The following is a 22,215-nucleotide window of genomic DNA, read 5'->3' as shown; positions in this document are numbered from 1 at the left end:
CAAGATTTAATTTATCGACAACATTAAGAACTAGAAAGGCCCAATTCTAACCAATAAATTCCTACGAGGATTTATTTAAGATAGATTGTGCATTACCCACAACATAATCGAAAACTCTTACATAATCAATTATCTATGTTACCACTAGTTATCGAACTAAACAAACAATTATGGATTTGCAAGTTCAATTGGCTAGGCAAATATTCTTAACAATAAATCAGATTATTTATAATAAAAGTATAGAGAACAACACAAATACCAATATGAACAAAAGTAGAAAGCATAAATTAGATCTCACAACTCATTGGATTTAAGCATTCACCAAGTTTTCAACCGGAATAAAAGAACTAGCTAGACATGCTAATGGAAGAACACATGAAAAACAAAGTAAGAAAATATCATAAACGTAGAGAAATAGAAGAGTTCAAAAGTTCTCTCTTAAAGTGAATTACATCACCTATTTATAATAGTTAGATACCTAATTCTACTAGAATTAAAAGTGGATTCCTAATTGAACTAAAATACTTATGAAAATAAAATTATAATTCTAGTTAAACTCTTTATTCATAAAAAAGTAATTCAAACAGCTGCAAATTCTTGCCAAAAATTGAGTTTGAGTCTTGTTCGAATTTCCATTTTGGTGCTTTTTTTTATTTTTTATTTTATTTGTCTTAATGCTGCAAAATAATATTTAATTAGGAGCATTTGGTCATAAAATAGGTCAAAATATTACATGAAATAAGCACAAAATGCGACCCTATCACCACCTGTTTACACACTTTATACAAAACAAATATTAAATATATAAGATATATTTTTTAAAAGATAATGCAAATGTCATATTATTTTTCAATAAATTCGATAAATTCTGAAGTAAAGAAATCTATTTATTATACAAAACAAAAACTTTATGCATAATTTACATCAAATTTCACAAAAGATGATGCAAATATCATGTAAATACTAATTACATGTGCAGCGGGTCGGGTAACAGATCCGCACCATACCCGACCCGATCCTGTGTATATTATGTTAAACTGGGGCTTTTTTAATTACGTGTGATACACGTATAATTGAAATTCTTGTATTTGCCATAATGAGTTATCTATTTAAAGTCCAAAACCCTAGTCCATTCTTCCTCTTCTCGCGAGTCGAAGAGCTTCCACCAGGTGACTCTCCTTCTGCCTTCTCGTCTTTTTTCTCTTTTATCTTTCTTGCTCTCGTCGTCTTCTCTTTTTCTTTTTACACCCTTCTTCTCGGTCTTTTCTGAGAATTTGTGGGTTGAGACCTCAATTTTTTTAAAGAATTTCAGTTGCTGATTATGTTTTTAGTTCGGAATTGCTGAATCTGAATTGCTGGATTGTAGTCTCTGTAGTCTTGTAAATTTCTGTTAACAACAAAATTGCGTGGCATGGTGCATTTTGAGCTGTATCAACTGTGGCCTAAGCTATAAAATAGTATACTGAAGCACGTGGTTATAGGTTATCACAGGGGTGCGCTTAAAAAGTATTGATACTTGGACCCTGAATTGGAGTGGTGGATTTTTTAGAGTAGAACAAGTAAATGGGAGTACCCGACATGGATGAACTAAGTTTCACTGATTCTGAGTTGGACTATCATGTAAGAAACGCCCTTAAAGCAGTTGTTCAGGTAATAGTTCCTGAACTTTGGCTTTGTAATGTTATCGGTCAGCTGATCATATGGGCGAGATGTTAACATGTACTGGCTTCATAGGGTGACTGCGACTTTTATAACCAGCTTGTAGCAGTGATACATCATAAAGAACGTCTTGTTGCCGAGGAGGTGGCTCTTCTTGTGGTACATAGTGATCTCTCCAAAAAAATTTTGGTTATTGTTATCAGTCTATCAAGGAAGTTGCTTCTTCTTGATTACGTATAATACTATAATGACATGCAGACATGTTTGAAAGCTGTGACTGGAGCAGTATCTTCTATACACATTGCTCATCATAGGTCTCTCCTTGCTGCTGTGAGTTATATAGAGCCATTCAGATTCTGAATTAATCTCTTCATCACTATATGTGCGCATGTTCAAATGGTTCATGATATCTGGCACTGCAGATATTTGGAATGAGTCTGTGGGATTATGGGACTGATGTGATGGATGCTTTGGTTGAATTGCTCGTTTCCCTGGTATGCTAGTTACATGTCCTTCCTTCCTGTTGCTGACTTTTCTAATTGAGGGTCCTTAGTTAAATTGTGTATTGTTTTTCCATTTTATGCTTGGTTATGGTAGGCTTCATCAAGTGGAGAATATGTTGATTTGTGCTTGGAGATGCTTGTTGGCAATTTCATCCCGCCTTCTGCTCCTCCCTCTGCTTCTTATTTTGTGGAATTGCTGAAGCAACCTCGGGGTCTTGCTAAGAAGAACCAAGTTCTGGATCGTGTTCATTCAACTCTGAAAGATATTGCAACTGTAGTGCCTCTTTCACCTTTGAGACTAGAGAAGATAGTTCGGGATAGAATGCCAAACATATACACAAAGGAACCTGTAAGACAAAGTTTTGCACTTTCCTTTCTATTATTTATCATTAGCTGGATCTACTTAAAGTTTTCTTAAAATATAAGCATACTACCCTAAAAGAATGCGTAGAATGTTGTTTTCTGAATGTTCATCTTTCTTCGGTGAAATGGTATATGCTGGGATGGGAATGATTATTCAAGTTTGGAACAACTACACTAATGTGTTTTGACAAAGTCAACTTTTCTAATTTCTATGACATCAAAACCTTTCAAAATCATACTTGTTGCATTCATTTGAATTTTCTCTACCGTAACTGGAATGTCTTACTTGTAATAGATGAATGTACAAAGTGACTGCTGGTATTTGGAGTGAATTGAAAGATTTATCATTAAATCTGCCTGCATGAGAGAAGGTTGTTGAGGCCATAGTTGCAAGCCATGGCCCAAGGCACAGCTCCTGCCTTGTCTGGTTGTGGTGAGAGCTTCACAAGGGCTGATGCCAAGGTGTGCTTCAGCACACCTTGGCATGCCTTTTTAAAAGCAGTGAAAAAAGGGTCAAACAAACAGAAATAGTACTTATCTTTTCTCTTGTCGCAGGTCTAGCCAAGGTATGTTTTTCCTCTGTTTCCTCTTTTTCCTTTGCTCTTCCGACCCGTTTTTCTTTGCTGTTTTTTCTTTTTCACATCCATTTCTTTTCTTTCTCCCAAATGAGGCTGGTCCTCTCTTTTATTTTATTCTTTTTTCCTATTGAACTTGGTTTTATCCTCTTCTCCTTTTATTACTATCTCCCCCCCTCCCCCTTTAAATACTGAGATGAAATTGCTTGCATTTTTTATATAACTGAAGTTTGGGAACTTCTGGGAGTATTTGTGAAATGAGTGCTGAAGTTTGCTGTTATACCTACTGGGTTTTGCTGAATATTGCTGAAATTTATTTTAGATGAAAGCATTTACGTATTTTATATATGAATTATCTCTGCAATAAATGCCACAATTCATATGGTGCATGTGTCTGAACTATGGTTGAGACACCCTACACGTGGACATGATGCTTGTAAGAGACATTATAATCTGTTATGTGCATCTTAAGAACTGTGTACATGAGGATTATGACCATGTTGCAGGCCTTCATGCTAGATGCATGATGCAACTTGAATTTGCACATAAATCAGTAAGATCTAGTGCTTCTGATCTTAGGCATGTACAATAAGATGCAACCGTTATCTAATTTTCAAAGGAATTACGACTATGACATTGGGAAAACATAATGGTTGAAGGTACATTCAGATTTGTGTTGGCGTTTGTTTTGATCTTACAGCTGTTTTACGTGCAGTTTATTGTGATGTATGTGGAGAATATGTTAAGATTGGAGAGTGGTGTGATGGGTGAACTTGTTGGGAGCACAATTCTCATCGCATTGGTGGATAGACTAATAGATTTGGATGTAAGTTGTTCAGATTTAAATGTAGCAATTGAAGAGACTTTGCAGTGATCTGACAGGAGCTTTGTTGTGGCCCGTAGGTTGAGATAGCCTGGGATGAAATTTTGCAGGATGATTTCCATAAGGGCATCTTTGATATGGAACTGGAAGACCTTGAAGGACATGCTGATCATATTGAACAAGATTGCAATGAGGTGCTTGTCAAGATCTTTCCTTTTAGTGCTAGAATCTTTTATTTGAGTTGATTGTCAACATCTTTCTTTACAGTATTCATTTCTTGCATTCAATATAATACTTTGGCTGCACATTGTTTTTGTGTTGTGTGGAGTTCATCCTTTTTCTACCACGTGGATTATTGCAGAAGGACAAGATTGGATTTTATACAATTAGGTAGATTTGGACAAGCATCCGGAATGGCCTATTTTCATGTCTAAATTGATTTGCAACATGAGCATGAGAGAAGTAACTTTTTATCTATTGGAAAGCTGTCAGAATAATGTTAGTAGAAGATATGTTTATTAGATTCAATGTACTTTTGGCCTCAAATAGTTTCTAAGCAACTATGTGTCAATAAATTGTGTTTCATTAGAGATAAAAGATTCAAGAGAGAGGTGAAAAATAAAACAGGAGACGAGAAGAACCATAATGTGAAGCAAATAAACAGATATTATAACATGATCGTTAGTCACACCAGAGCACGTATCTCTTATTTATTACCATCGAGAAAGAGTATGTTTTGCATGACCCTTCATTTATTCTTCCTAAGAGAGCGTGTATAACTTTGATTGTAGGACAACAGTGGTAGCTGCCTTCTTGAGTTGTCCAAGACATAATTTGTCGTAAAACATGATAGTCAACCTTCAAGTTATATTAGTTATTTACGCAGCATCATATTGTCAGAATATTCCACTTCTTGCCACGAGTTTCAGGAGACATCTTTATAGCACTTTTTGCTCAATCCATTGAACTCTATTTAGAAATTGTTCTTGTACATCTACATCAATTTAGCACATCCAATGTGTCCGACAGAAACTAAGGAGCTTGGCCTTTAATCTTCCACTTCATTGATTTTAATTTCCTGTCAAAGTTTGTTTCTCTAGTTTGTTATGAGGAGTTCAGAATAGTACTTCGTTCCCCCTTATTCTCATTAAAACTTATTCAAATCCTGAAACTTGGTTTTCCCTAGTGTCTCATGTGGATGTTTTGAATATTCTCTGGAATGAATTTCGTTTCCTAAGTAGATACATGAGATGCTATTGTAGGAATCATGGATCAGTCCGTCGATATTGGAAGTTTAGGTGTATCAAACTCTTCTTTGATCTGCAAAGTTTGCATTGATAAGAGGGGGTTGAGGTTTTGAATTGCTGAAATTATATCTTAAATAGTAATATCTTTATACTTGGAGATCGGCAGGAATTACTTTTGGTTTATTCTTTTTAAGAGTAATGCATGGCTCTGATGTTTGTAGGGAAAGTTTATTCTGGAAGAGTGAAGGATGGGATGAATAGAGATAAAAAAACTTCATTATTTTTAAGCTTATCCTATAAGAGTTGAATATCTGCCTAGCATACTATTAAGCTGTCCATACATCGGATTTGTACTGAGACTACAGATATATTTTCTGTTGAAAAAGTCCCATGTAATCTAGGTGTTGAATGAGAATTTCATCGATTAATATACCAATAATAGCAATATTCCTTGATAGCTTGAGGAAATTTTGAAGATTCCATTGAACTGAGTCAATGAGGCTTCTTTTTACAGCATGAAATTCTTGGGCATTGTGCTAGGACAACAAACACAAACTTAAATTGTGGTTTTGGGATTTTTATTGATTTGAAGCTTATTATTTCATCTTTCTACCATTTGTTTGAATTATGCGTGTTATTTTTTGTATCTTTGCTATAATAATCGAACTTGTATTTCCAGCTCACTAGGGAAGCTTTGATCCAAAGGTTTTTTAGTGGAAACCTAGTTGCTGAAAAATTAGATAGCCTTATGGTTCTTACGTTTGAACATCTTAGATCCTGTGCTGAAAGTGGTCGTCTAGTTCAGGTAAGATCTTGGAGCATGATCTTTAATCTTAAGTGACAATTACGTGGATTTCTCAATCACTTTACCTTCTAATGATGCTTCAGGTGTTTGAGATACTCCTCCAATCATTTCAGAAAACAATATTGACTGCATATAAATCAAAATTTGCGCAGGTATATCTGGCTTTGTGTAAATACGCAAAATTGCCTTGTTATTTTTTCATAGTTCTCTTTCTTACCTGTTGGGTCAATCTCCTTGTATGGCTCTCTCGGGCACACTTTGGCATGTATGTATCACCAGCCTTTTAATACGCTTGCTAAATAATCTTTTGTAGTTTGTCATGTTCTATGCTTGCTCGCTGGATCCTGAAAACTGTGGGAAGATGTTTGCTGATCTGCTCTTAAATATCTTTGTGAGCAGTCTCAATCCTGAGTGGAGGTAAAAGATTAGATTTATTTAAAGTTAATTCTCTATCTCTTATTCCACTTGCAACTAATATCCTTGTTTAGAAGTTAATCTTAGTTTCTTCTCATCTTATTTTTCAGCTTCTGAGGTACTTGCATGTGTTTAATTGTATATTTTTATATGCATAGGAGGCATAATACCAGTTACTTTAGGATAGATGCTTCTGGAACACGTTCTGGTCAAGTTATTCTTGTACCCTTGACAATGAGTAAACATTACCGATGTTTTCATTAACAAAAATCATGTTTTTTGTTTTTTCTGAAGTCAAATTCTGTTCTGAAATAGATGATAATCATTAACTGGTGCTGTTGATCCTGGTGGCAAAACATGTGTCTAGACAAGTGTGTGAACTTAGTATTCAGGAAGTGTTTTTTTGGAATAATTTTGTGATTCTTTCTGGAAACTATGTTGCTTTACTGCTTAACATTGAGTTGCATCTATAACTGTAAAATTAGGATAGAGCCTGCATCAGTTATAGTTGTCTCCTCAATCGTAAGTAATGTTGCCAAAATTTCCTTTTATACCTTCTAAAGTTCTGAAATTATGTGCTTAGAAGAAACATTCTTTCAGTTTTTTTAATCCTTTTCCTTTCCTTGTGTCTCTTGGTTTCATTAGCTTGAAATCTGCAGCTCTAACTTCTTGTATTTGCCTATTGCAGAATGAGTGCTGTTGCATATCTTGCTAGTTATTTGGCTCGCGCAAAATTTGTCCCTGTCTCGTCTGTTGCTGCTATGCTAGAAAGGTTTGAGCATCTCACATTGTTGATATGCATGTTCGCTCCTCAAAGGAAAAAAATCAAGATGAATATATCTGACTCGGTTGCATTTTCTTTTACATGATTTCAGTGTGGTAAACTGGTGTTTTCTTTATTGCAAGAACCAGGAAGGCGACATTAATCCAAAAGCTCATAAAGTATTTTATGCTGGATGTCAGGTGTGTGATAAGTGGCTAAATTCTCTTGTTTGTCAAAATTTAGAGGATATGTGCTTTGGTTGGTCTGAATTCTTGTATACATAGATCTCTTTAGCACGTGCTTGAATTGAGTGTCCCCTCAAGTGGGATGCCAATTTCTTCATCTTTGATTTGTTCTTTTCTCTTGAGAATTATGGTTTGGGTCTTAGTTGGAATTGCTGGACATGGTTTTATGTTTATTGAATCTCGTTGGTTTTCCATATGCTATTTAATGATGCAAATGAGATTAATGCTTCGACTTTTGTGCTCCTTGTATGAAGTGATCATCCAAATTAGTTTTTCAGGTTGAATAAAAAAAAATTGGTCTAGAATCACAAGAATCTATATTGGTGTGGATATAGTTCTTGAGAACTTAATTCTTATCTGACGAATTAACATCTGAAGAAAGAAAGCAAGTTGCCAGTTATAGGATTATGGGGTGCTGATTGATCCTAGGAATTTGACAATTTTTGGCGCCTTTTCGTGTCAAATCAATGTGTGTCCCCCTTGTGTGACATTATTCAAGCAAGAATAACAATAAATGTGGTGAAGGATCTTATTGATGTGCCTCCTATTATTTTATTTACTCAACAAAATTCTCAACATTATTATGAAGAATCACTTATTAAATTTTCTGAGTTTATTGTTGCACTCATGGATGAGTCTCATAATTGACATCTTTCTCACCATCCTATCATTGGTAACACTGTCTCATGTTTTTCTTTTTCTTTGTACACTTTTAGTAGATGAAGTTCTATTCTAAATTTATTTTTCATTGTACATCTGGTGCTAATCGTACTCCCCTTTTGGCCTTTACTCTCCTCTAATTTGGTCATTTTTAAGCTTTGTTCCAGTTATGCATAAGAAGGAAGATTAATGTTGGTACTTACAGAATTGATTACTTAAAGAATAGTTGTTAGTCTACTTTGATTTTTAGCAGCCACAATCATAATCGGTAATCAAAGGTTGATCACTAATTTTTCTGTTTCTAATTGACTTTGTATTTTATAATTAAAATGTCTTATTATCACCATCAATAGGATGTACAGACTGCATGGAAGAAGAGAATCGTGCAAACAGTTGGCTTTTGTTGTCTCAAATTTCATGGATTCTTCTCAGATTTTTCTTCTCATTTTGTCCGACAGACATGCCAGTAATATTTTTCTCAACGCTTATTTACTATTGTGCAGGCAACTATGTATGTGCTTTGTTTCCGCATGAGACAAATGCTTGTTATACCTCGCCTCAAGTCACAACTATGCCTTATGCGTATCGAGGACATCCTTGGCCATCCTTTAAAACCATTGCAGGTGTGCCTGCCATCAATAGTAGAGGAATTTCTACGGCTGGTGAAGGCAAATCACGTTTTTTCTCTACCTCAAAGTTTTGTTGAGTATGGGATGCTAGAATCAGAAAATTCTCGGGCATTCGGTGGGATGGAAAGATTTGACATGTTTTTTCCATTTGATCCCTGCTTACTAAGGAAATGTGACAGGTTTGTCTTAGCTTTTCATCCTCTTCGTCCTTTCTTCCTTTGTTCTTGATAAAGAATGCTGATTTCGTTTGTGTATCGTTTCGAAGTTACATCCGACCAAATTATGTATACTGGTCAATGGTAAGAAGTACGTACGACGAAGATGATGGAGAAGGTACAAGTGATGAAGATGTTGAGGAGGCTTATGCTTCCAGAAATGGGATGAGTATTCCAGATGATGGAAGTGGGAGGAGTTATGATGATGAGGGCCATTCTGATGCCGATGAATTTGACCATTATCTCGACAAAATGTCCATTACGCCTAGAGATTCAAGCAATAAGTTTGGAGGTCGAATGCAGAGATTCATGCAGATGCCCTCTAAGATCAGACCTTCTGCCAGTCCCGAGTCTTTGTGATTCGCCAACATTCAGCTTATTATTCTGAAATTAAAAGCACAATGTTAATGTAGCTCACTTACTATAGATGTGGTATACAATTTGCCAATTTTGATTGGTAGTTCATTTTGTCTGATGATAGTATGTCTAAAGAGTGCACACGCGTGAGATTTGTAAAAGTTGAAATCAACTGAGTTTGGGCTCGGAAAGAAAAGAATCAAATGGAGCCTGAGCTCAAATTTGATTCCTATTCTTTTAATTGGCAAATGAAAATTTTTATTTTGGGTTTTAATTATGTATAGGTGTTCTTGATTTGATAGTGGATTAGTGCGACAATTGAAAATGGTAGAAAAAAGCAACGAAAATGAATTACATATTTTGTTTATGCTTTTGTGATTTTAACCAAGTTTTTAAGAATTCTTCTCTAGCGGTGGATTCCAGTAATACCTTTTTCTCTTATAAAGAAGAGCAGCCAAACGCGCCGTTAGTGGCGATCAAATTGCCAGTCACATCTGTATTCATGAAACTCAGTCCGGTTTCCCGATCAACACATTCCCTTTTTTTTTTTTCATTTTAGAAATCCATCTATTTACATAGCATAAAGATCATTGGATAAAATCAACAGAATCAAGCTCGATTTTTCTCTCAGATTTCAACTTCGAAGTTTCATAGAATGTTCTGCATTCCTTTGTAGCCCTAATTTTAGTAACTATTTTACATAAGCTAAAAACGAGTTTATAATTGGGTTTTATTAGAATCCTCAAAACCAGTCGGCAAAATTACAACTTTGATTCTGCCCAAAACATTGTTTATTTTAATCCTTTATGATTTTGTGAGAATTTCAATTCTTTCAGCAAAAATAAATAATTGGAGATTTTTCCGTATGGGCAAAAAATTTGCAAGAGTCAACTTATCTGCAATCATGTTTAGTCATTTTAGAGGAGATTGAAAGACATTGTCGATTACAAATCGAAAAAGAAATACCAATAAAATATCTTCGATGTCCTCAAAAGTGGCCAGAGATGGTTGCCACATGAACTTCCATTTTCAATTTTCCTACCCATTTGGTAAAAAATCTTCATTTCCCAAAACTCTCCAATTACTCAGGCGGATTTTGAATTGATCTGAAGAATCAAAATTGCACAAAATCATAAATTCCAAAACCAAAATTACCAATACATATGACTGCTTAAAAGGGCAACAAAGTTTACCGCTAACCTGGCATGACTGCTTAAATGAAAATCTGAAAAACCATTCGTCCAAGCTTTTGTGCAAATTGCAAAGACATAGCTGATGCAAAATTGATGAATAGGGCAACAGTGTTGGTGCTGGAACAGAATTAGGCATCTCTATCTAGAAATATGTATCAATATCTATTTCGAGAGTTTGGCAGATAACCTCCCCCGGACAGTGCTCAAATCTGGATGATGTTTGCGAGATTTTCGTTTCCTTGGCTTCCTCGATGCCCCTCTTCGCTCTAAGCGCTGACGACGGATTTCGGGATCTGCCCAGCCTTTTCCCCATTCTGAAAAACTTGAATAAGATTTGCGGGTTTTCATGGACAGCAGCATATCTGCTTCGGGGTAAACATGAAACGGCTGTTGCAAGTCAGACTTCAGAAATTGCAGCCCAGAATCTGTTGGTTCTGGAAATTTTATCTGAACACGGCTCTGCATATTGACGCCAAGAGATAGATGAGCCATCAATGCTATACATGATGAGGTCACCCCGGGACAAATGCTCAAGATAAAAAAATTATGACCTTGAAACTTAAAACAAGCTCTATATATGCTAAGCATAAGATAATTCTATTGCATTGATAAGAAGACTCGGTACCAATTGAACAAACTAATATCGAATTTAGGTGGTCATAAAGATAAAAATGATTTTACAATTCAATTTCACGATGGATGAAAAGATAAAGACCAACGAAATCTAACTTCTAGATTCAGAGACGTAATTTGAAAATTCACTAGAAGTCGTAACAGTCAGTGATCTCGTCCACATCACGGCCAGCTGTTGAGACCTCAATTAATGGAAGAAAATAAATATTTCAATTTGGGATGTGGGAAATGATTATAATTACGATGACTGTACTTCCACAATCTTAATCGAAAATCATACCATGTCATCTCCATCTCGAATAAACCCTCTATCTTCTAATACTCGAGCAAGCCCACGCCACCATATGAAGTCAGTTGTAGAAAATGTGTGATTCTGCAAAAGAAAGGAAGCAAAAAGCTAGGGTTCAAGCAAGGGAGGGCAATATAAAGAGAAGAAGCACAAGAAAGGATAAAAACTTGTCAAAATACAGAATCTTCAAGTTAAAATAACAAAGCACTGGAATGCGGGAAATTGTGCACGCTCTCATCATTCAATTTATAACTAACGAGGATGGATGTGAATATATGCATGCTAACAACTTAGCAGGGCTACAATCAGAGCAAGGTTCAAACAATAGCATGACCGCGGTTTACAAAATTCGAAATGATCTTTTCCACGAAAGCAGTTCAGGAGAGACAGAACAACCACAACAAAAGTTCAGTCAACATGGGTCATATTTCTTAATTTTCACAGCCACAACAAGTAGCTATGAGAGAGCAAAAGAATGGCTAGTTGAGGGTATCAAATGTAAACTTATTTGACTGATTTCACCTTCTACCTTTCACTCAAGTAAAAAAAAAAATTTATTTGTAACCCTTCTTTAATAATTGGTGGGTTACTGCAGGTGTAACTTCTTTGCTCCCGTAACATTCAAACAGCATTAAGATGTTTGTACTTATCATGCTGCTTCAATCATCTTTGGACTTCTCTCTAAACCAGCCCCTAACGGGATACTGTTTGCATGTATTCCTACTCCAAGAACTTGGTTATAAAGTTTGAACACAAATTGAGAGTACTTCACTGGAAGAATCATCTCACTGTCCGTCAATTTCACTTGTTAGCACAAGATTTAGTCATGCTTTTTTTCTAATCAACCATGTTCATAAATTTTTCTTCCAAACTATTTTTTTGAATTCTGTGAAATACAGTTATCATTCGTAGAATAGATGTAAGTTGCTGAAACTTTAATTAGAGTTCTTGATCTCTTCTAAGTTATTAAGTTTAGAGGACATCAATACACCAAAGTACTAAAGTTGGCAGTCTAGTTGCATCAATAAAGGCTGTCAAAGGAGGTAGCCACCCACTCCCAGAAAAAAGAATCTCGCTTGCCCCATTCCATACTCACACACAAGGCCATGCATATGCATATGGCATTAAAAGTTTTTGGTGTTCCTTCAACTTTGAAATCATATTGCTCCAAAAGATTTAGAGTGACACATGGGATTTCGTAATCCGCTAAGATAAAAAGATAATATGAATTAATACACATCTCAAAAAACAAAAATCTTTCTGCACACACATCTCCCATATAATTTCTTCAATATATACCCCAGATGCACGTTCAGACAATACGCAACTTTTTTGCTTATACATTTTAGAGTGTGTCTGGACATGTAACATATTGGCCCGCACGTATATTTGTTATTTAGCACAAATACCTGTTCCCTTAGCCTACTGACCAGTGCCCTGATATTAGGTTTTTCTTTTAATATCCTGCCTTTGAGATCATCATCACTCGAGACATCTTGCCAACTCTCATGTCCCTGAAATCAGTATTAACTTCATAAATATGTAATGTAATACAGGCAGATGACCAGAATAGTAGGATTCCCATGCAAACCAATATAAGCTATAATATGCTTATTTTAAAATTCTTGGCAAAATACAGGAAAATAATAGAATAGAAAAGGCAATGATAAAAAAGTATGCAAGGAGTCGAAGCTACCCACATGATTCGCGGCAATAAGCTGCAAGAGTGTTGTCGCCTCAACTTTCAAATCCTGATTTTGTGGAGGCCCATTAATACAGACATCACATCTGGGCATAAGAATAAAGCCGTTAAGTAAGTCTAGGTCAAACTCTGAGGAAAATTAGAATATAATAGATGAGCATAGATAGTTTAGCTAGAGCAGAAAATGAAAATATTGATACATTACAACTGGTATTACCAGATTCAAGATGTGTTCCCAATTCAGGACCTACCGTGTTAAGGAAACACATACATCGAGCACCGGCTCTCAGTTCTGAAGAATGGATGGGGCATATAATTGCAGCACAAAGAATGAGAACTGGGGACCTTTTCCAAGATTCTTATTAGCACCATTATAATTCCACGCCAACCTTGTCTATCCTCAAGCATTACAAATACATGGACTAAGCAATCTTGATCACAGCTACACTATTGAGCTTAAAAGGAAAAAGGGGGAAAAAGAATAGGACTAGTGCAATGGAAACTGGATTTGTCTAAAAACCACTAAATAGATTCAATCTGATCTACTGCAGCTTCTAACGTGTCTAAGAAGTAGATCAGGCTCCGATCAAGACCTGGAAACAAGCCCAAGTCCATTCAGAGATGCACCTGTAGTTACATGCAAAAACACCAATTGCCGCAACCATTACAACTTAAAACTTCATATACGCAGGATAAACTAACCATCTGTACGCTTCGGATTTAGCAGCAATTACAAGTTCCTTCATCTAATTAATTTATCACGAGGAAACAGTTTTATGCTTCTTCAGAGTAGATTAGTAGTATGGTCTTTCAAAATATAAATAAACAATAGCTAGAGTGCAACAGCATATAAATATAAAAAATATTTTCATCAACATAACCAAAATCTTGAAATCAATCAGCCTTATTTAATTTCTCAGATTACACTCATTATAAAAGAAGTATGCTTGCAGAGGAAGCATCTAATTTGATTAGATAATGATTAAAAACCAAAAAAGAAGAAGAACAAGAAGAACATGACATACAAGAGACATCTCTGCTGGGTAAACTCCTCACCAAAGTATTGTACAAGCATTTTGGCTCTGCAACAGGAAGTATTCATTCCATATCTGCAAGGAGCAGGAAAAACTGATATATCATGTCGAAGCATGTGAGAGAGAATGTGGTGGTGACATGTAAAAGATTGGCATTCACCTGAAGCAATCAGATAACATCTTATATGCTCGCTTTGTCTGTTCTTCACTTCTTTGACTTGGTAGAAGTGTGGGTATTCTTGATAGATTTGCATAGAGGACTGCTCAACAGAGTGACCAATGATATTAAATACATGTATAGTCCTAATTTCAAAGTTCACAAAATTGATTCAAAATTAAAGCATATTCACCACAGTCTGCCAATTTTCCATCCCGGCCTGCACGCCCAGCTTCTTGGTAATATGCTTCCAAGCTCTATATAAAAAACAACTAGTTAAAGAGCATGTGAGAAACACACTTGTCTACAGAAACAACAAACTCTAAGTATAGCACAAAACAAAAGGTAAATATAGATAATTCAAAAATAAAGGAACACTAGATACGAATTTTCAATGAAAGAAATGCTTGATAGATCCTAAAATTGCAGTGAAGAAATAGGCACGAAGAACTTATTATTTACGTAGAAGCAAAAGTAAATTACCATTTTAGGAAAATTGTAAATGATTTCAATGAAACTGTCTTAAGATTAATACGAAATTGGATATGCATCGCGAATACAAATGCAAGACATAGACCTGTGGCCAACCATAATGAATGATTCTTCGGACGTTTGATTTGTCAATACCCATTCCAAAAGCAACAGTTGCAACAACCACCTACAGAGAGAAAAAAGATCTATCACTTTATGATTGAGCTAATCATATGCCAGTATCAAATTCTAAAAGTAATTTTATATACAGAGAGTTGGAACCCCTCTTGCATAAAAATAAATACATCTATACAAGGTAGGCAAGATATAATTCCAGCCTTAAATTGACACATTAATATGCTTAGCTTTTCCAAAAAGAAGAGCCCATATTTGACATAAGATGCACAATATAAACAAGCACCCGGAGACCAAAAGCACCTGCTAGACCTTTGTCACTCTGTTGATTACCCTCCTATAAACTTATCAGTATCTCAATCATATTACAATACCTCGGATGCAATACATTTTTCCACCCAAAATATAATTAAACATAATAGGAGCATCACAATTGGTTGTTCAATTACTCAGTTACCTGTAACTCATCTTCATGAAATTCTTTGTGAACCTGCCGGAGATGTGACTTGGGCAACTACAAGGAAAGAAAAGAAGATCAGTCACCAAATGGACCTCAAAAATGGATGGAGGCAATAAACTTCAATTTTAACACAGGCACAAGAATATGGAAAATGCTTTATATGTCGAATGACCATGAAAAATCATTTGAACAGTGAACTTTTACGTGAAGACAACAAAAATAAAAAGAGGAATAGAATGTCTTGAAGGTAAACCTGAAAAATTATGCACTTTTACTTTTTCCATGTTTACTGATAGTTTTGTGCCTACCAAAAGATTAACAAACATCTATTTAATACATGCTAGAAGTACTATAAAATGGATAATATTGTTTAACCAAAACTAACTATTTAAACATATGGCAAAATAAGCAGAAGAAACTAGTACCTTGGCATTATATGCAGCAGCCTTTACTCCAAACCTTGAGAGGAACTTTGATAAGCTCAAAGTTTCTTTCCTTGTCGGAACATATATAATTGTTGGTCCCTCGTCCAGATGTTCTTGATGGAGTGGTAATGCTTCTTGTGCTTTTCTCGGGAGATTCTGTGAATCCGGAGTCCCGCAATCATTGAATTTTAGAGGTGGCTGTCCACAAAATTCACCACAAGAAACTATACCGATTTCAGTTACCACAACACTGGAAATAATAAGATTATTACGGGGTGTGATTTTCCTCAGATTGGTATACATTCGCACACTCTAAGGTTTGTAAAATCTTATACACCCAATTGCAAAATGTGAAAAAACACAAATGCCTAATATATATCCGAGCAAAGAAATGATCTGTGGACTTAAATGTAAGCCCACCCAACCCTCCGTCATCCCCATCCTCCCATTCCAATCACTCAAACCCTGCCAGACCCCCTTCCTCGGCACCACATTGCTGAATTTAAGATGAACAGTTATTTAGTATACATATGCAACACTTTTTTATACTATGGATCTATTTGCATATTTTTATATGCATATTATTAAGCTCATTCTTTTGGTGTCAGCCTAAGAAGAAAGTAGACATCAATATGTTGCCCTTTCATGCTACATAAATGAGAACTAGAATGATTGAAGAGCGTGGACTTGCCAGGAGGTCCAAAAACCTTATCCAACTAATAGGGAATGGAGCCCCAAAGTAGGACTTAAACACATCTTCAAGCTCATGAAAAGTGATAACCGATCAACAGAAAAACTTCTAATAGATGGGAAGGATGCATATGACTCGGGTTTGCACATAGCAATAGTTTTCATTTGCCTTCGTCCATGTAAGCACATTCATTAAATCTCAGGCACTAACGTCCTCTTTCAAGTTTAAGAGAATTTAAAATATAGTATACTAAACACATGTCAAATTATCAGAGAATCATTTTCCATATGCAATAATTATACAGCAACCTGCAGACGTAACACATAAAAAAGGTTGAATGATTGCAGAATTAGATCAATACCATCCAAATCATCTACTTCTTGCACTTGATCACAATCGTCTTCAAGGTATTGAACTGACAATTCTTTCTCATTTGGAGAGGTCAAACAGCCATCATCATCTGAAAAGTCACAATCATTAGTATCATGTAGTTTATTTGTGCACATTTCATCCGGTCCACACATGCTACCATTTAACCAGCCACTTGAGTATTTTAAGGAACTTTCAGGATTCTTTGGGGTCAATTTGTGGACTGTTTTCTTGTTTTTGGTGTATAACCTTATCAACTCACTGAAATCCTTCTCATAGGAAGATAAAGATGATGTTCTACTATGCTTCACCTGCAACCAGTGAATAATATCTCATTATGAAATAAAATGTGACATCCACAATTTACGTTTTTTTATAATTCAAGTCAATTATACAATCGTAACAACTATAAGAATGGCAATGATATGCTATGGCAGCAATAATAGCCAGCAGCAGTAGCAGTAATAACTATAAAAATGATATAGCAGAATGATGATGGGATAAAGACTGTGGCTTGCAGTAGAAACAAAATCTGGAAAGCAATTATCCGAATGTGCCACCATAAAGAAAGCAACACTAACCGAGAAATGAAGATTTGGTCGGAAAAATGAAGTCATGACGGTTTTTGTCCCCTTCGACATGCATAATGACTTCAGTATATCTTCTCGAACGTGAGCAGTTGCAGTAGCAGTCAGGGCCATCAATGGAATGTCAAACTTCAAGAATTTCAAATTGTCAGCTCTGAAGCTCTCTCTTAATACAGACAATCGCCTAAAATGTATGGGAAGAGATCAAGAAGAGATCATGGTAATTGGTCACATTCACATGTTAGAGTCTCTTAGTGGAGCAAAAGTTTGAGACTTATATTTGCTTGAGGAGACATAAATGTGTCTGTACTAGTATGTGTTAGAGTTGGAGCCTGATCCAACAATATAACTATACCAAACTGTAATTTTATAGTATTTTATAAGCACTCAGCACTCTATTAGAAATAATTGCCCATCCATGTGTTTGACTCATTCTTACACATGTTTCACAATCCGTTCTGCTATTGCCCTACAATATGAGCTAGACGCATGCTGATTGTCAAGTGTGGTTAACCATCTTTATACATGGCACTTTGGAGAAACCTTAATTCTTCCATATCGCATGCAGCATATGCACATTCATGTAACCAACATTATGCAAAAAATTTAAAATTTGAAAAATTTATCATCATGATATCAAGTTATTACAAGTGGCACAACACCAATGTTTTCTCTCGCTATGGTAGCTTAAGATACTCATTCATTTAAAAAAATTAGACGACTCATTTTGACCCCTTAATATTTTAAAAGGTTTCAAGTATTACCACCTTAATTTCTATGACTTACTTTATGAATTCTTGTTGTACTTTTTCTACAAAGTTCTGTAGAGTCCTAGAACTACCAACTTTTCTTTTTGTTGTAGTTTCCCTAATGCCATATGTGATATGCTGGGAATACATTAGAAACCTCAAATGTATTGGGAGATTAGTTGCACGGAATATGCTGGCTTTTTATAACTGATATAAAAAGTGACATAAACTAACTAGATTTACTCACATCAGAATTAGTTTTGAGATACAAAATCATTTGTGCAAGCACGAGTCTAGATAAAAAGCTCTCAAGCTATTTCAAGGATGAGATGAGCTTCTCGAGCTCAAGCTCATCTATAAGTCTTCAAAAGTTTGCAAGACCAGCAACATTTCTATTAATTTTAAATAAAATATTTTGTTTATGGAATTATATCATATGCAAATAATATTTAAAATATTGTACAACGTATTAGCATAATATTCACTCAATGTTTCACTCTTCTAATTATTTATTCCAGAAAAAATAATAACAATTTAGTAATGATACTATATTTTCGTTGATATTAGCAAGGCTTCGAAAATAAATTGAATTAATGCATATTTTGTAAGTCCTTATTTTTTGTAAATAAGTATTCAACATGATGTATGTGTTTTGTTACTAATCTTAGGTTAATATCATCTATCAAATCTTTATACTCAATATATACTTTTAGAAGAATAAATTGTAATTATGATATTCTAAGACATAAAATATTAACTTTTTCTATTTATCTAATATTTTCTAATTTAGTAAATATAAACTTTTACAAAGATATTTATGTGTATATATAATTGAATGAATGAATTTTTGTAAATCCATGTTAAGATGTTAACTCACATAATTCAATATTAAATTAATATAATATAATAATGACAATAGAAATATAAAAAGATTATTTGTATTAACGAGCGGGAACCGTCAAAGTATTCGTGTAAATAGGTATAGTCCATGGAATCACAGTCAATTTCTTGTGCTGGACATCAAGCTCGAGCCTTAAAAATGAGCTCTTTTGAGCTTGAACTATTGCTTAAGGTCCAAACTTGAAAATTTTGTTGAGCTCAAGCTCAACTTGTTAATGCACCCAATTTGGTAAGAGATAGTTTGATACATAAACATGACCTATACAGATCTTTAAAAATAGCTACTTCTACTATTGTTGCACTTGAAGTGTTGGGGCTTAAACTATTGCCCATTTCTTGTGGCTCATCGGTGGCTAAAGTTTCAAAGTAGACATCAACTCAATATTCACTGCAAGAACATGCATGAATTAGGCAGTAAGCATGCAAGAATTAACCTGCAGATAGGAACTTAAGATAGATTAAAAATATTATGAGAAGCACTAAGCCAATGTGTGAATGGTTAACAAGATACATCTACTAATACAAGAAGCTATTAGGTGGAATACATCAGCAGCAATTGTCAAGATTTACATTGAAGCAAGCTTAAGATAAAACCAATTTCTGGAACTGGAAACGGACAGATATGACACTAATTCACATGTTCCTCAACCTCAAATTCAGAAAACTCAATGGAAAAGGTTGCATGAAGAGAAGAATGATTCCACTTCCAACCATTAAGATTCAGGTAGAATCACATAAGACATGCTTAAGGTAACAGTTGAACTTTGAAAGGAGGGGAAATGAAGAATATAAACCTGTAGTCAGGTCGAAAATCATGACCCCACTTAGAAACACAATGAACTTCATCAATTGCAAATAGAGCAATGCCACGACTTTCCGCAAGGCTCTGAAGTGGTTTTATGAGTCTGCAGAACAATGAATGAGTTTTATCATCAAAAACTGGAAGATGCATTTTAAAAGAAGATGAAACAGTAGAAGTCAGTTCACCTTAAAATAGTCTCTGGGCAGACATAAATAATATTATATGCACCACTCATTGCTTTCTTTTCAACACTTCTGTCAATTTGACCAGATCCTAGGAAACAAGCTGAAATCCCATGTTTTCCTAGCTTCAAGCATTGATCATGCATCAAGCTAATTAATGGTGAGATAACTACCACCACCTTCCCCGATAATAATGCTGGAACCTGAAAACATAATGATTTTCCTACAAAACAGGAAGTTGTAAATTGCAAATGTCCTTGTTTAATGGAGATAAACAAACAAGTCCATAAAGGGCCAGATTGAAATACCAGATCCTGTTGCAGCGAGCACTAAACAGTCTTGGTGTTCTAACCAAGCTGCCAGAACTTCTTTCTGAAAGCCCTTCAAGGATGAAAAGCCAAAATGTTTGCGGATTAGATTATTCACCTTATTTTCCCAATCAATGCCAATGATTTGCTCATCTTTGCAATAAGATGGCAACAAGAAAGCTTCTGCACAGAGATCTGAAGAAGTGTCCGTGACTGAGGTAACTTCTGGTCCTTTCACATGTCCTAACAGGTAATCTGTTTTGGAGACAGATGCATCATATAGACCTTTAGTCTTGCTTCTTTTGGGTCCAGATGCCAATTTCAGGTGTTCTGTTATGTTGAGTTGCCGCAGTTTGGCAGAAGGTTGCAATGAAGAGGTGGCTCTTTTCCCCAGGATTTTGTTTTTTGTGAGACCCACCACACTAGTTGAAGCACCTGCATTGTTTCTATGAGAGTCATTCAAGATAAAATCAATTGCATTATCCAATGATGGACCCACTGCTTTAACTGCTTCTGTAATATCTGAGATATCAAACCCCATATCAACTAATTCTGCGATAATCTGATCGGAAGTTATGTCATTGCCGTCCATGGTGCATAAACTATTTCCAGAACAAACATAAGAAACAAAATCAATACCGAAGATACAAAGGAAAAAATACAAATAAGTATGACATAAATAAATCAGTGCAACATCAAACAATTTCAGTTGAGACTCCTTTAACATCTTAAGAGTATATATGCAACTTAGCTAATTGCCTATATACAGAAGTTCATGTTAGAATTTATCAATTAGATTTTACAAAGCAACTGAAAAAAAGCACGTAATTTTATGATTTTGATGATAAACCAACTAAATTTAAATTTAGAATTTTTATGAAGTCCAAAGTTCTAAAAAGGCCATGACAATTGTCAAGTAATAACTTGAGATTTGAGGCAATTTTGAAATATGTGCATATAAAAATGCAGAAAGGTATGCATTAACGGCGTACATTCAAAAATAAGAACCAATATTCGAGTTAGAAATGTCTGATGGCATGATTGGGGAGGTAAGATTCGAATTCACTCTACTCTGCTAACAAATATCAACCAGATTATTATCAAGTATCAACTATACTTCAATTCTTCCAAGTGTATATAGGTTTTTATGTGTACAACATCAATTGGCTACAAAAGTTACAACGCTGTTGGGCCTGCATTGCACGTGAAACTTGGATTATCGCTAAAAATAATCAAACAGAGTAAAATAATCAAATAACATTTAGCTCCAGAAAATATAAACTTTGGACTGGCACACGGGCATGACAGCAACCAATTCAACAAAATTCCAGAACAAAAAACTATATAAAAACGGAAGTTACACGTATTCCATATGCTCTACACAAATTATAGAAATCAGTAGAATCATATTGAACAGTATTTCTCTATCATTTTGAGGAAATATCCACACGTTTGTGGAAATATATTGGAAATTTATGCTTTTCGTCACAACATTTTAACACCAAAAAAATTAACAGAAATTTAAGGCCTGATAAATGGAGTGGAGAGGATACCTGGGAAGAGGGCTGAGAAGATGGTGAGCGCGCCAGAAGCCACAGTTTATAAAGATATCTGGAAATTGGCACCAGGGACTGTTTACGTCGTCGTATCACTCATTTTCAGGCTCTTTTGTTTCTCTTCAACTGAACAAAAAGAATCCTTTTTTATTTTGTTTTGATAATTATACACAATATACAAAGGGCCCATTTACTACTTTGGGCTTTGGGTTTGGGCCATTTACTACTTTGGGCCTTGGATTTGGGCCATTTACTACTTTGGGCCTTGGATTGGGTCCGATAAATGGCCCCAATCCAATCTAATCTATCGTTTA

At 35.2% G+C, this 22,215-nt stretch overlaps 2 protein-coding genes across 4 annotated transcripts; one reads left to right on the top strand and one right to left on the bottom strand.

Moving 5' to 3' along the window:
- The first annotated feature begins 1,070 nt into the window (after window positions 1–1,070).
- LOC105168913 (RNA polymerase I specific transcription initiation factor RRN3 protein) lies at window positions 1,071–9,532 on the top strand. The gene is made up of 15 exons (XM_011089114.3): window positions 1,071–1,169; window positions 1,482–1,650; window positions 1,735–1,818; window positions 1,918–1,989; window positions 2,082–2,153; window positions 2,257–2,511; window positions 3,816–3,926; window positions 4,004–4,117; window positions 5,850–5,975; window positions 6,059–6,127; window positions 6,289–6,392; window positions 7,078–7,161; window positions 7,265–7,352; window positions 8,561–8,865; window positions 8,952–9,532. The coding sequence occupies exons 2-15, from the start codon at window positions 1,564–1,566 to the stop codon at window positions 9,259–9,261; spliced, it is 1,881 nt and encodes a 626-aa protein (XP_011087416.1). The 5' UTR covers window positions 1,071–1,169; window positions 1,482–1,563; the 3' UTR covers window positions 9,262–9,532.
- Window positions 9,533–10,150: 618 nt separating this feature from the next.
- RECQSIM (RECQ helicase SIM) lies at window positions 10,151–22,030 on the bottom strand. 3 transcript variants are annotated; one of them, XR_016066793.1, is made up of 17 exons: window positions 21,899–22,030; window positions 20,346–20,947; window positions 20,041–20,260; window positions 19,848–19,958; window positions 17,399–17,588; window positions 16,810–17,128; window positions 15,758–15,981; window positions 15,330–15,386; window positions 14,844–14,924; window positions 14,460–14,523; window positions 14,270–14,369; window positions 14,101–14,184; window positions 13,074–13,161; window positions 12,783–12,887; window positions 11,365–11,457; window positions 10,459–10,910; window positions 10,151–10,364 (listed from the first exon to the last, which is right to left on the bottom strand). XR_016066793.1 is itself a non-coding variant. In XM_088883879.1 (16 exons), the coding sequence occupies exons 2-16, from the start codon at window positions 20,935–20,937 to the stop codon at window positions 10,614–10,616; spliced, it is 2,625 nt and encodes an 874-aa protein (XP_088740005.1). In that variant the 5' UTR covers window positions 20,938–20,947; window positions 21,899–22,030; the 3' UTR covers window positions 10,366–10,613. The 3 variants fall into 3 exon arrangements, 2 of the variants coding, with proteins under 2 accessions (XP_088740005.1, XP_088740006.1); XM_088883879.1 differs by lacking the exon at window positions 10,151–10,364 and having other exon boundaries at window positions 10,366–10,910; XM_088883880.1 differs by lacking the exons at window positions 10,151–10,364; window positions 10,459–10,910 and adding an exon at window positions 11,080–11,266.
- Between the last annotated feature and the right edge of the window lie 185 nt (window positions 22,031–22,215).

Source organism: Sesamum indicum, linkage group LG8, assembly GCF_026168435.1.
Source record: "Sesamum indicum cultivar Baizhima isolate 11 linkage group LG8, ASM2616843v1, whole genome shotgun sequence".
In the NCBI taxonomy this organism is placed as follows: Eukaryota; Viridiplantae; Streptophyta; class Magnoliopsida; order Lamiales; family Pedaliaceae; genus Sesamum; species Sesamum indicum.
Note: the sequence above shows the minus strand (reverse complement) of the source record. Positions and strands in the feature narration are given on the sequence as shown.